The 12383-nt window shown below is 38.0% G+C and overlaps 2 protein-coding genes across 21 annotated transcripts; one reads left to right on the top strand and one right to left on the bottom strand.

Moving 5' to 3' along the window:
- Nucleotides 1-1803: 1803 nt before the first annotated feature.
- Nucleotides 1804-5342, bottom strand: LOC140004175 (serine/arginine-rich splicing factor SR45a-like). 18 transcript variants are annotated; one of them, XR_011840201.1, is made up of 9 exons: nt 5198-5341; nt 4491-4582; nt 4374-4396; nt 4219-4293; nt 3952-4063; nt 3182-3331; nt 2944-3047; nt 2692-2755; nt 1804-2552 (listed from the first exon to the last, which is right to left on the bottom strand). XR_011840201.1 is itself a non-coding variant. In XM_072078801.1 (8 exons), the coding sequence occupies exons 3-8, from the start codon at nt 4394-4396 to the stop codon at nt 1945-1947; spliced, it is 1050 nt and encodes a 349-aa protein (XP_071934902.1). In that variant the 5' UTR covers nt 4487-4582; nt 5198-5341; the 3' UTR covers nt 1804-1944. The 18 variants fall into 18 exon arrangements, 13 of the variants coding, with proteins under 13 accessions (XP_071934902.1, XP_071934936.1, XP_071934881.1 ...); XR_011840203.1 differs by having other exon boundaries at nt 2484-2552; nt 2944-3032; XM_072078801.1 differs by lacking the exon at nt 2944-3047 and having other exon boundaries at nt 1804-2570; nt 4487-4582.
- A 2466-nt stretch (nt 5343-7808) lies between these two features.
- On the top strand, nt 7809-11816 carry LOC113729900 (uncharacterized). 3 transcript variants are annotated; one of them, XM_027254221.2, is made up of 8 exons: nt 7809-8115; nt 8253-8330; nt 10088-10124; nt 10275-10331; nt 11012-11059; nt 11228-11257; nt 11353-11463; nt 11562-11816. In XM_027254221.2, the coding sequence occupies exons 1-8, from the start codon at nt 7952-7954 to the stop codon at nt 11571-11573; spliced, it is 537 nt and encodes a 178-aa protein (XP_027110022.1). In that variant the 5' UTR covers nt 7809-7951; the 3' UTR covers nt 11574-11816. The 3 variants fall into 3 exon arrangements, 1 of the variants encoding a protein (XP_027110022.1); XR_011840186.1 differs by lacking the exon at nt 11562-11816 and having other exon boundaries at nt 7973-8134; nt 10275-10605; nt 11353-11456; XR_011840188.1 differs by lacking the exons at nt 10088-10124; nt 11562-11816 and having other exon boundaries at nt 7973-8134; nt 10275-10605; nt 11353-11456.
- Nucleotides 11817-12383: the final 567 nt, after the last annotated feature.

The raw sequence follows: 12383 nt of genomic DNA, 5'->3' as shown, positions 1-12383 counted from the left end.
ACACTGCTACTAGCCCTGTTTGGAAGTGTTGTTTTTTAGCAAGTTTGTATAATATTAGTTTTTTAATAACTTTTGTTACAAGAACTCCAAAAAATTTATCAAAGTTTTTAACCTACACACTTTAAAATAATACACAAAAAATTTTTCCTTCAACTTTTCTTCTTTTTTTCGCCCCCATCCAACCTGCCACGTCTTCCGTCGCCGGCCACCACCTCCACCACCACTTCTGGCGACTATCACTATTTCGGCCGCCACTTCTCTTTTTTTTTTTTTTTTTTTTCCTTGTCCCTCTCCCTCACCCCTTCTCCTCCTCTCTCCTCCCCCTTTGACCCACTACTACTCGAATTATACTGCCTCTTTCGCTGCCAGGGGAGCGAAAAATTCAGCTCCGTGTGAACACAAAACACTTTCACCACAGCATTCATCGTCAGGACCATCCTCGCTGCCGCCGCAGCAACACTCCCCCGCCGCCACCATGGAGCAAGAAATGAGGGAAGCGGTGGGGCCGTTGTTAGCTTTGTCTAGGAGAAGGCGAGTAGGGGAGGCAGCTGTTATGGCTTTGGAGGATTCGAACGAGGGCAATTTCTTCTTCTTGGATGGGCAACCATGGCGGTGACGCTCGTGATTGGATCACTGAGAATGGTTGTAGTGATAGTTGTGATGCAGGTCGATGAGCTCGACGTTGCTAACAGAGAAAACGACGTCGTCGGAGTTAGCGATCAGACTTGAGCTCAAGCCCCGGACTAAGTCCGGAATTGTTGGGCATCGGACATCCATGTTTAGCAGAGTTGCCTCTATTAAGCTCCACCGGACTAAGGGAAGAAGAGTTGCCAGATACGACATCCATGGCTGTAGCCTGCAAGGTCTAGGGTGTCGGAGAGCAGAGGTGGAGAGAAAAAGAGGGACAGAGGAGGAGAACGGGAGAGAGCAGAGGTGCCCGGGGAAGGGGCAAAGAGAGGAGCCGAGGAAGAGAAAAAGAGAGATAGAGGGGCAGAGAGGTAGAGGGAGGAAGGGGCAGAGGTGCCGGGGAAGGGAGAAGAAAAAGAGAGAAAAAAAAAAGAAAGAAAAAAAAAAGAAAAGGAAAAAAAAAATTTCAACCTAAAAATTTTTCTTATAACTTCTATAATAATCTACAGTAAAATTTTAAACAAACATCCAAAACACTGACCTTCCAAACAGGCTAATAATTACATTGAGAAATCCAACTTTTGCCCTCTCAAATATAAATGCTTATAAGAGCTATGTGAAAATACACCACTAAATCCGAGGAGTTGGGGCCAGTGATAAGCGGCTGGTAATGCGAGCAGGACGACCAAGGTTCGATTCTCGCTGCGCTCCTGCAATAACTCCAGGGCCAGGCCTTCACCCTCGAGTAAGAGTCAAACTCTGCGAGCGCTCCCCGGGCTGAATCCGGATTAGTCCGAAAGGGATACCGGGTGGTTAGACCCAAAAAAAAAATACACCACTACAAGAGAGAAGCGCCTGATCCTTCGGGCATGTATGAACATGTAGACTCGAAAGTTCCTGAAAGAATCTTCTATTCGGTTTGTGGACTTGGACTTTCCAGCTAAGAAACGAAATGACGCGCTCCCATGCTTTCAACACGACTCCATTCCTAGTTTAGGGTAGCTGCCTCAGACTTCAACCCGTCTATTAACAATAAACCAACTCACCGAAGTCTTGGATCTATGCCACATAACCCCAGACCATAGTAACGATAACGTACACGGGGAATAAACAAAAAAAAAGAAAAAAAAAAAGCTTAAACTCAATGCCTAAAATGGCCACAATTGCCAAAAAAAGGGACCAAAACCTGGGAACAGTCGCACATAGAAACTAAAATATAGAGAGTCGAACAGCAGCTTAAAACAAGTCAACGCAAACCATCAAATCGACTCTTCACAGTTGCTTGTCACTAAAAAAGGGAAACCACACACAAGGAGGTCAATCAGATGTAGGAGTAACAGATCTTGAAACAGATCTAGAAGATGCACTACAACTTCTTGAAGAGCTCCTTGAAGAATAGCTATCCCGAGAAACTCTCCTCCTCCACCTTTTCCTTCGCCTGGGTGAAAGGCTACGCGAGAAGCTCCGCCTTGAGCTCTTCCTAGGCAGTGGAGAGAGACTCCAAGAATAGCTCCTCCTCGAATGCCTTGGATACCTTGGCGAGACGCTGCGCGAATAACTTCTCCTTGAATATCGCCGGTACCTGGGAGAAATGCTTCGTGAAATGGAACGGTATAGACTTCTTCTTCGGTAACGATCATCAGGTGAATAATCTCTATGATAGGGGGAATAAGATCGATCACGCCTGCTTACTGGTGACCTGCCACATGGGGAACGTAGCCGGGAGTACGTCTTGCGTCTGTAGTAGGCATAGTATGGAGAATATGATCTGCGCCGACTGTAGTAAGGAGAGTATGATCTGCTTCTGCTCCTTCCAGATGAATACCGACGACCATAGTAAGGAGAGTAAGATCTGCTTTTGCTTCTGCTCCTGCTATATGTCTCAGATGAATACCGAGGTGAACGGCTACTGCTTCGAGAACAACCTGGAGACCGACGATGCACTGAATGAGTTGCAAGTCAAAAAGGATGGATAAGCTAAGAGAACACAAACTGCAATTTAATATCCTAAAACCAAATGCAATCACTGTATACCATAAATTTCATACTAAACCACCATCTTACCATGAATAGTTCTCAGACCAAGGTACCTCCCTGGTGTAGGTGTTCTACCCCTTCGTCTCCTGGCCTGAACATGTGTAGACAAGGAATAAGGTCATGAAAATCACATAAATAAAAGGTTTATCCCAGACGGGGGGAACTACTTATTTGGTTAAGAGCAATATTCAAGGACAAGACTTGCCTAAGATTTGAACAACTACCAAATAACATAATAAGTAAATTGCGATATAAAAAAAGAAATGCAGGGCATACAACCCTCTGGTTAAGAGTCTGATATTTGCTTCATGTGATTGGTTTGATTTGTTAATTTGGACTTTGACGAAGAGCTGCTACACACAGCTAACCTGCTTGCAAAGAAACTTCATGGAAGAGAAGCATAGAACTTTCAAACTCGATAACAAAGGAAGTCCATGATATTAACGGTACGGTACAATAATCTGAAAATAAAGATGCAATAAGCACAACTCAGAAGATAAAGGGGATGGCAGATTACCTTCTCAATAGTTATAACCCTGCCCTCAAGCACAGAATGGTTCAAATACTTGATGCATCTATCAGCCTCCTTAACAGAAGCCATAGTCACAAAACCAAATCCACGGGATTCTCGAGACCATGGATCGATAACAAGGTGGACATCTTCTACCTGTCAAATAAGCATAAAACACAAATGAGACGTCCATCATAACAGTAGGACAGATATCACTAGGAAAAAACCACAATTATATTGTGACTCAATGGCCCTTTAACAATTTAACAGCACAAAACTCAATTTCCTTAGTGTTGAAGTGTACAAACTGATAAGAACTGATCTCAAAGTTCTCCTAATTCATTCCCTAAACATTGTAACAGAGAAATCCATGCACCATTTACATCTACAAAAGAATAAGTTGTCATGCTCTGAACAATTGGAAACTGTTCCACAAGGCTAGCAAACTATTGTAGCTCTCTGATCAAACAGAAAGGACTATGCACATTAACAAAAGCATATCATGTGCTCATCTAAAAAGTCGTTGCCTTGTATGTTTCCTTATGATTCTCAACTTTCCCAAAAACTGGGTGAATTATTTTCTCATATTACAATCCAGTTCCTGTGCTTATTTTCTTTTCTCATTAATTTCATAACCACATAAAACCACCCTTTCTGTTAGTTAAGCAACATCAGTGACCACAAAACAATTAGATAAGACCTGTTTGATGCATGATCCACATAAATTTCAACATTAAAAAACATAAAGGTACGCACAAATACAAAAGACTGCATACCGTGCCCTCAGTTGAAAAATGCTTTTCAAGATCTCTCTTTGTGACTCGGGTAGAAAGCCCCGTGACATACAAGTTGTTTCCAGGATTCTCAGCATCACTTGAATCACGACTTCTATAAGCCATAAGAAATACGAAGTCATTATGGAAACAGACTCCAATCAAATTCACAACTTAGGCCAATGTACTGTGAGTTTTGACTTTCAAATTTCTGGTCAATTTATTTTCACTGTCCAGAAATTTGGGGCTCAAAGAAGAATATATGCTCACCTTGATCGGCTCCTTGACAAGGACCTTGAAACCGACCTATCGTATCGCCTGTAAGGTGAAGGAGAAAGAGAATACCTAAAGAACAAATACCAAAAAATTGTAAATGCTTAAGATACCAAAATGGATGCAATGATCCCTTTAAGGTCCAAACCTACCTTGATCTCCGAGAGTATGACATCTGAAAGAGAAAAAAACACACAATCAGTTCCAAAAACAAACATTTCCTCTGAGAACTAATTGCTATTTCTAAAGAAATTTGATGACATACAAACCATCAACCAGGGCACAGCAAATTCCACTATGCTGACTTTAATCCCGTAACTGTGTAGCAATATTCTATGATGTCTCTAACTGAAATTTCAACCTTAACAATACTTGAATCAGATGCTACCAAACAACTACAAAATGCAAATTTCTTCAAAACTTTAGATGAAAAATCTGAAACTATTCAAGGAAGAAATCGTGAAGTCCTCTCTTCATTTCTTCCGTATATATAGAGACAAGTTTCTATCTGATATAGATACTGCATACACAATACCGAGTGTTTTACAAATCGGCAACATCATTTAACAAACCAGCTTGCAGCAATTTTACTTTTCCTAACGAATTAAATGTACCAACATCACACACACTAGTGCTCAACGAATCAAGAAACTGAATGCACGGCATATGGAATTAGCTGACAAATTCAATTATATAACACGTGCAAATAGATGCACCATGTATTCGAATGAAAAGAAAACCTCTAAACCAATTCTTAGTTCTCATCGAAATTCCAGAACACATCATGCTAACACAAAAAACTTCTCTTTCATTTAAAAACGAGGAATTCCTAATTGACACAAAATTTCAATCCCAAGGAAAAAAAAAAAGATTAAAAATCTCGATCTAATATCAGAAATGACTAACCTAGGAAAATAACCAAATTTCGAAATTTAACGCAAGGATTCCAGCTATGGATAAAAGGAAGTGAACTAACTGTTTTAACAAGACTTTTTCTGGGAACTCGAATTCTTGTTGAAGTTGCGGAGTCCTCTGATTTCTCTCTCTTCGTTAAGATCTCTCTCGAAAGTCGAAACGGAGTAAAAGAATGCGTGAGGGTGGGGGTGGGGTTTGCTTATATGCTGAAGTGGGAAGGGAAGCTTCTGGAGCAGCGGACACGAAATTTTATCAAATCTGATTCAGTTTATTGTTTTTTTTTTTTTTTCATTAGACAGAAAAGGTAACACACAATTAAATTAGAAACACTCAGAAATCATCATCAAATCGGATCTAAAAATCAGTCTAAGGGATCCATAGACCAACACCATTCAGACAGAAGGTGTGACCGAGGACCTTAAACCCAGAGTAATTACCTACGATGTTTCGACGTGGGATGGAGTCAGTTTATTGTGGGTTGTTGTTTTATTTTGGGCCGGTTGGAGAATTAGCCTGTCCGTGGCATGTCACCTTTAACGTATTGTAGTAAGTGTTTCGTTTGAGAGATCGAGAACAAATCCACGGCCCAAACTGTCCAGTCCAAAGACAAAAGGGTCGACTTCCAGATGCCGATTGATGTTAAGTTCCTCAAGACCAAATAGGTCATGAAATGACAGCTTAAAACATAAAATTCTTTACCTGCAAAAAAAAAAATTTTAAAAAATTGTGTAGACAATTTTTGAAAAATATACAAAATAATTAGAAAAGAGAAAATTAATAATTATCAAAAGTTCGCGGATTCGATAATCATTATAGTACTGTCATATGTAGTTATTTGATAATATGAAGCTTTTTTATTGATTATAAGTCATTTTACTTTTGGCCAGTGGGCATACCGTAGGAAATTATAAAATATGATTTACATTATCTGCTGAAATTTAGCTAATTAGTCAATTCATCTTTACTCTTTAACATAACGGTGAATAGACGTGATAGTATAAAGCCAATTAATGAATTTGTATATTGAGGGATAATAAGCATAATTATTGTCAAGTTGTGAGGGACAGTAAACATGAATATTGTTGCTTGTCAGTAGATTCAGTGTAGAATCATTCATTCAATACCCGTCAGTTAAGCAACGAAGTTCATACTTTTATTTCTTATCATTATGGTAAGGAAAACAGGAATAGAAATGGTTGGATAGAGTATTATTCTAAATAAATATCTGAAATGATTACTGTAATATTTTTGTGATATGATGTATGTGAAATAAAAAGGAGATTGGAAATATAAAAGATGGATTATGAAATATGTTTATGATGCAAACGAAAAAAAAAATTTGCTATCCAAACATAGCTATGTTATTTTCTTAACTCGTGTATGTACCTTTTTCCTTTTAGCGAATATCCTTCAAAGCCTATTATCAAACGAGTGGACGGAGTTCGTGTATTAATATTTAAGAAAAATAAAGTTAAGCAGAAAAGGTGCATAAATACAATTTGTGACTTTATATACTTTTAACTTTATCCTTATTAAAGTGACTTATTACTTTACCATTTAAACATAAATTGCTAAGATAATTATGTGTGTAATTATTTTTAACCATTGTCTAACTGTCTCTAAATATTGTAATCACCATAATAACCATTTTTTGATGGGAAAAAAAGTTAAAATCTACAGTTTGCTTTGTTAATGAAAAATTTATGTAAAATTAATTCAAGAGGAAACATTTCTTAATTGTACTCACATCATGGGTGTCTTTGGCATTAGTTATATTTCATTATTACGTACATTCACATGTTTTGGCGTTAGTTATATTGATTATTAAATATATATACATTCACATGTTAGGTTGGGCGTGATTTAATTTAAATGAATCAAGGATAAATTATATATGGTTTCCTATGATTTCATTTATTATCATATGACCCCCTCTTAACATTTTAAAATGCCTACTTCACTCTCTATAAATTTATGTACAGGGAAAGCTTGAAGAAAAAAAGCTTATGTAATGTCATTATTTGAAATATTAATAGCGTCGTTACTTAAATACTAAATCAATCGATAGTTTATAAATTGGATATTTATACAAATTATAAGAAGGTTGCATGAATATTAAAATTTTATCACACGTGATTTTTAAGTGCATTTGGTATAAATGCATAACTGTTGTGCATTCCGTTCATTTTTCATTTTATATGACCGAAAAGTTTTGTGTCTATTTGAAAACCTCAAGGGAGTCATTTGACATTATGTAAAATCACAGGTGATAATAAGCAAATTACCCATGAATTAATGAACTACTAACGCGTGTACTGTTACAAAGGTGCAACCGAGCCAGGGACTTCCACTTTGGGGAACACATGCACTTGTATATTTCTCAACATAAGTAGAAAACGTCCCAACAGAATTCAGCCGAAACTTTCGTCGTCCTCTCACGTGCCCGGCGTGTGGATTAGAACCATTCATTCCTTCGCGCCATGCGCGCTGGCTTCCCACCTGGCCTCGCTGCCAGAATCCCATGTGCTTCTGCTGCATTCTCCTTTCCCGCTGCCTTGTCTCTCAGCTGTCCTCTCTCTTTCTTCTTCTGACATTTTTTTCCGCCTTTTCTCTTTCTCTTCTTTTTTTTTTTCCTCCTGCCTTGTCTCTCAGCTGCTCTCTCTCTTTCTTCTGACATTTTTGTTGCCTTTTCTCTTTCTCTTCTTTTTTTTCCCCCCTGCCTTGCCTCTCAACTGCTCTCTCTCTTTCTTCTGTCATTTTTTCCACCTTTTCCCTTTCTCTTCTTTTTTCTTTTTCTTTTTTTCCCCCCACAACAATGTTGCTCTGGTACAGAGCTTTGTTGCGGTGTGGTATTCTGTTGTCTTCTTACCGCCCAATGAGCTACCGCCTTCGCTACTGGCTGCATCGATCTGGATCTTCTGCCGTCCGAACGCTTTTCGTCCTCCTTCGTCGCGAGCTTTCACCTTCTTCTCCTTTCCAGTGAGCTCCGATCTTCTCTGTAAGCTTCCTGTTTTCCTCCCCCCCCTCTCTGGCGCTCGTATTTTTTTTCGCCCCTTGTCTAATGTCGTGCAGTTTTTTTTTTTGTTTCTCATCCACGATTCTCTTCTCACTGACAGAGAGGTCCCGTCTTCGTTGTTGGTTGCTGGTTTAGGATCTTATGCCGTTCGCCTGAGTTCTCTTCCTCCTCTTTCGCCGTAAGCCTTCTTCTCCTTCCTCTCCAGTGGAATTGCTTTTTTTGCTACGAGCTTCTTCTGTTCCCTTTTTCCCTTTGCCTTGAATTCATTTGTGCTGTGCTTTGTCTTAGTGAATTGTTCATTTTTTATAGTTCTTAGTGAACTGTTCATTTGTGCTGTGTGGGGGAACCTTGTCTTTCTCTTGTGTTCTTGCGCTGTGTTAGGTTCTCTGTGCTTGCTGGCTCAGTACGGCTAGCAAAGGCCTTTTCTATGTCTCTGTCTCCCTTGTTCTCATATGCTGTTTGTTCCTTGTTTTTTTCTTATCTAGGAAAAATGGTCCTCGTCGTGTCTGCCTGGATGTGTTGAAACCGTTATCTAAGAAAAATGGTCCTCGTCGTGTCTGCCTTGATGTGTTGAAACCGTTATCTAAGAAAAACTCAGTGTCTTCTGCCTAAAAAAACCTCCTAAAAAAAAAAACTTCCTCTGTCTGCCTTTCTTGTTCACGTCCGCTATTTTAGGCCCTGCAAGATGCTTGTGTTTTTTGCCTTTTGTTAGTTACCAGTTTCTTAATCTTCACATCAAAAACTGTGGCCCAACAATCATGCTTATCTTTCCACCTTCTTCATAAGAAGTTCCAATACCGATTATTATTTATAGTCGCCTGTGCATAATCTTTTTCTTCTATTACATTACACGTAATAGAGCTCAATTTGTTAATATACATAGCCATGATTAAGTGGTGCACATGATAGCTGACAGTGTCCATTTTGCTTTTCGTTTTCAAAGGAGACTCCAGTTTATAAAAGGCCAAAAAAAAAATGAAAGAAGTTAGGGCTTTGCTAATCAAACCTTAGACCTCACAGCCACTTGATTAGCGTTTTCACTAATTAACTTACATTTTTTATGTTCCAGTTTAGGCCTTGAACACGTATTAGAGGATTTGGTAATGGTTGTTACTTAGAGAAATAAATGATAATTATTTGTGATGCTACGGTCCATACGCTATTGAATCTTGCCATTTTTTGCCCCAGGTCCTAAATGTTTGGTCCACAATTAGACTAGGCTGGAACTTGATAAGCTTTTAAACTTGTCATTGTGCATATTTTGCTTTTGCCTTTATAGGAACATTTTCTATGTAATTGTGAATCACATTCCCAGGGAGAAAATGTTCTGTATGTTTTCGCTTGTATGTTTTCTTGGTTTTCCCCCCTCCATTGCTTCGGTGGAAAAAATAATTTAAGTTCCTTCAGTCCACAATGCTACTAAATTAGGAAATTAGTCAAATCTCGTTTGTTATATAGTCACAAGTGAGGAAATTAATTTGAGGTTAATCTCTGCAATAAATCAAACAGGGTCAAAGTTAAACCACCTCAAATTGTCCATCATCGGTACAGCTTTTGAGGAATGTTTGCTTGGCTAAATAATATATTGTTGTTGCGAATTGGCCAGAACTGTCAAATGAATCTCTTTTTAACATTTTCTTCTAAAAATTTTCTTGATGAAAGCTAAAAAGTTTGTCAGTTCAAAACTAACTGATCTTTCAGCAAAGTTGTTGTTGTTTTAATATGCATGATTAGGATTGATCATTACATATTGGCAAAAGTAACTTATTTTGATGCAGTACTGATAGGTATACGGTCATGTTGACATCTTGCATAGCACGTATTCAGGTTGAGTCACTAGGTCAAATGAATGTTTAAGTTTCACAGTTTGAGGTACCTCCTCTTAAATGCTCTGACCCAAGGCCTAATCATGATATTTTATCTGTTTACCCGTAGCGGTCGTGGATATCTTGTTCCAGACGATGTCTACAAGGTAATAGTTTGCAGATGACCTTTTTCTTGTATTCCCTTCTAGAGAAAGCATTGCATTTAGTTTCAGCTGGTCAATACATGTTTCTACTACTCCTTTTCTTCCGCCAGCCATCAATTTGAAAAGTACGCTATCCATGATCAATGTTTTCAGGGGTTGGTGAAGATTGGAATTCCACTTGACTCTCCTACATTCTACACTGTCTGCGAGGTATGACAATACTGTTATCTTGTTAAGTGCCTAGATTTTATCAAAGTTAGGATTTTGAACATGTTACAGAAGTTGGAGGCAGATTCACCAATAGGTAAGGCATTAATATTTATAGTACTGTTTACTATGATTGTTAGGTGTAAGTTTCACAATACAATTGGATAAATGTTTGAGTTCTGATGATATTCTTTTATTTACTTGTGAGGTGATGTGAACTGCACCCTCCCCTCCCAACAAAAAAGGTTAATTAGGATGGAGATTGAGCAAACTTCGTGTATGTTACCTTCTATTTTATATACAATCTCCAGTTTCTCTTAGAATAGTGAGGATTTACATGCATATAGCAAACCTGTTACCTTTGAAGTACTCTGATGTTCAACTGAGTTGTGTTTTTAAATGATCTGAACAGTGTGTGTTTCAATGATTTGACACTCAACCGATTTGTGTCTTAATGATCTCACACTTTGCCACTCAACTGATTTGACCTGTTATCTAAATCTTCAGTTTCTGAACACTTATCATGATTTGTGTTTTAATGATCTGAGGGTTCGGAGCCAACTTGCAGTTGATGTGCTCTGACTAATTTTTACCTGGAGTTTCCTTGTGCTTTATGTGCTCTGACTAATTTTTACCTAGAGTTTACTTCCGCTTGTTGACACATGGAAATGTTCATGTTGTAGGCTGAAAAAGCTGCTTTTGATGAGGCAGAAAATAAGAGAGAGGAGGAGGTACTTTTCATTAATTCTCCTCTGTTGCATAATGTCTTGAGTACATTTGAATTCCATTTCTGTGTAGTTTGGACTTTGGACTTCCTTTATACTGCATTATTTGAATAGTGATCATTTGATTATGAAGAGACAACTTATATCTCAAACTCCTGTCTGGTTTTGTTTCAGGAAGCAAAGGATGACCCAGTTGATTCTGATGTAAGTTCCTGACTAAAATGTTGTTCTCAAAAGATACTCTTTTTGCTCCAGATTTTATTTGTGATATGTTCTTATTGCATGCACTTTCTTATTAGGCTGAGGAAGGCGATGATGATGATGCTGCTGATGAAGCAGATAGTGATGATGCAGACCCCAAATCAGAAACAAAGGAAGATGTTACTGCCGCAGCTGAGGAAAATGTTAAAGTTAAGGCTTGTCTGATCTTTCAGTGTTGAGTTCACTATGATGACTTGTTATCAGAAATTTGAATTGTTTTAACGCTCTTACTTCCACCCTTTTGCAGAACGAGCTGTAGGAAAATACGTACGAGTGCAGTTGTTGGCCGAACATGGTGCTGCGAAGAAGAGCTTTATTGGCAACTGAGCTTTGGACATTTTCATTTTCCTTTTAGCTTTTAACTGTATAATTGCTGTTTAGGGGAAAAAAAGGATATGGAGGCTGCATGAACTTGGTGTTGCGATACTTCTTTATTCTCATCTGGCTCAGCCATTAGAACCAAAAGAGAAACATGCCTGTTTTAGTTTTAGATTTATGAACAGTTGGACTTGGAACATTAGCATTGTTAAGATTGATTTATTTCGTAGCTTTCAGCATTAGTCTGACATGGATGCTCTTTCATGTTTTGGAATTAAAGCCCCATCCCGTCAATTTGTTAACTAAGCTGTAAAACTAAAACCCCTTCCACAACCGTTGGCCAGCTTTGACCCTTTAAGAAAGTGTAAATTATTTCCCCCGTTCTGATTATTCCTTTTCTTAACATTAGTCCTTAAAATTTTTTTATTAATAAACGTATGATAAGTTGGTACCATAGTAACACAGGAATAGCCTTTTATACAGTGACTATGTTACATTGAAAAATATAAATTTAAGCTTAAAACTTACAAGCCAATAACTAGCATTCAAATACTTTTAATAATAGGCCTAAATAAAATACAAAAAATGTTAGGACTTAAGAAAACACTGCAATTCTATACCACCTATTAATGACACTCAAAATCAAAATGGAAGCTAACAAAAACGTATGATAAAAAAAGATAAATATTTGATGGAATGACAATATTAAAATGAATTTATAATTTTTTTAAAGTCTGTTATTGTTTACCTC

The sequence above is a fragment of the Coffea arabica genome, chromosome 1c, assembly GCF_036785885.1.
Source record: "Coffea arabica cultivar ET-39 chromosome 1c, Coffea Arabica ET-39 HiFi, whole genome shotgun sequence".
In the NCBI taxonomy this organism is placed as follows: Eukaryota; Viridiplantae; Streptophyta; class Magnoliopsida; order Gentianales; family Rubiaceae; genus Coffea; species Coffea arabica.
The sequence above is the reverse complement of the archived record's forward strand: the minus strand, read 5'-3'. Positions and strand labels throughout refer to the sequence as shown.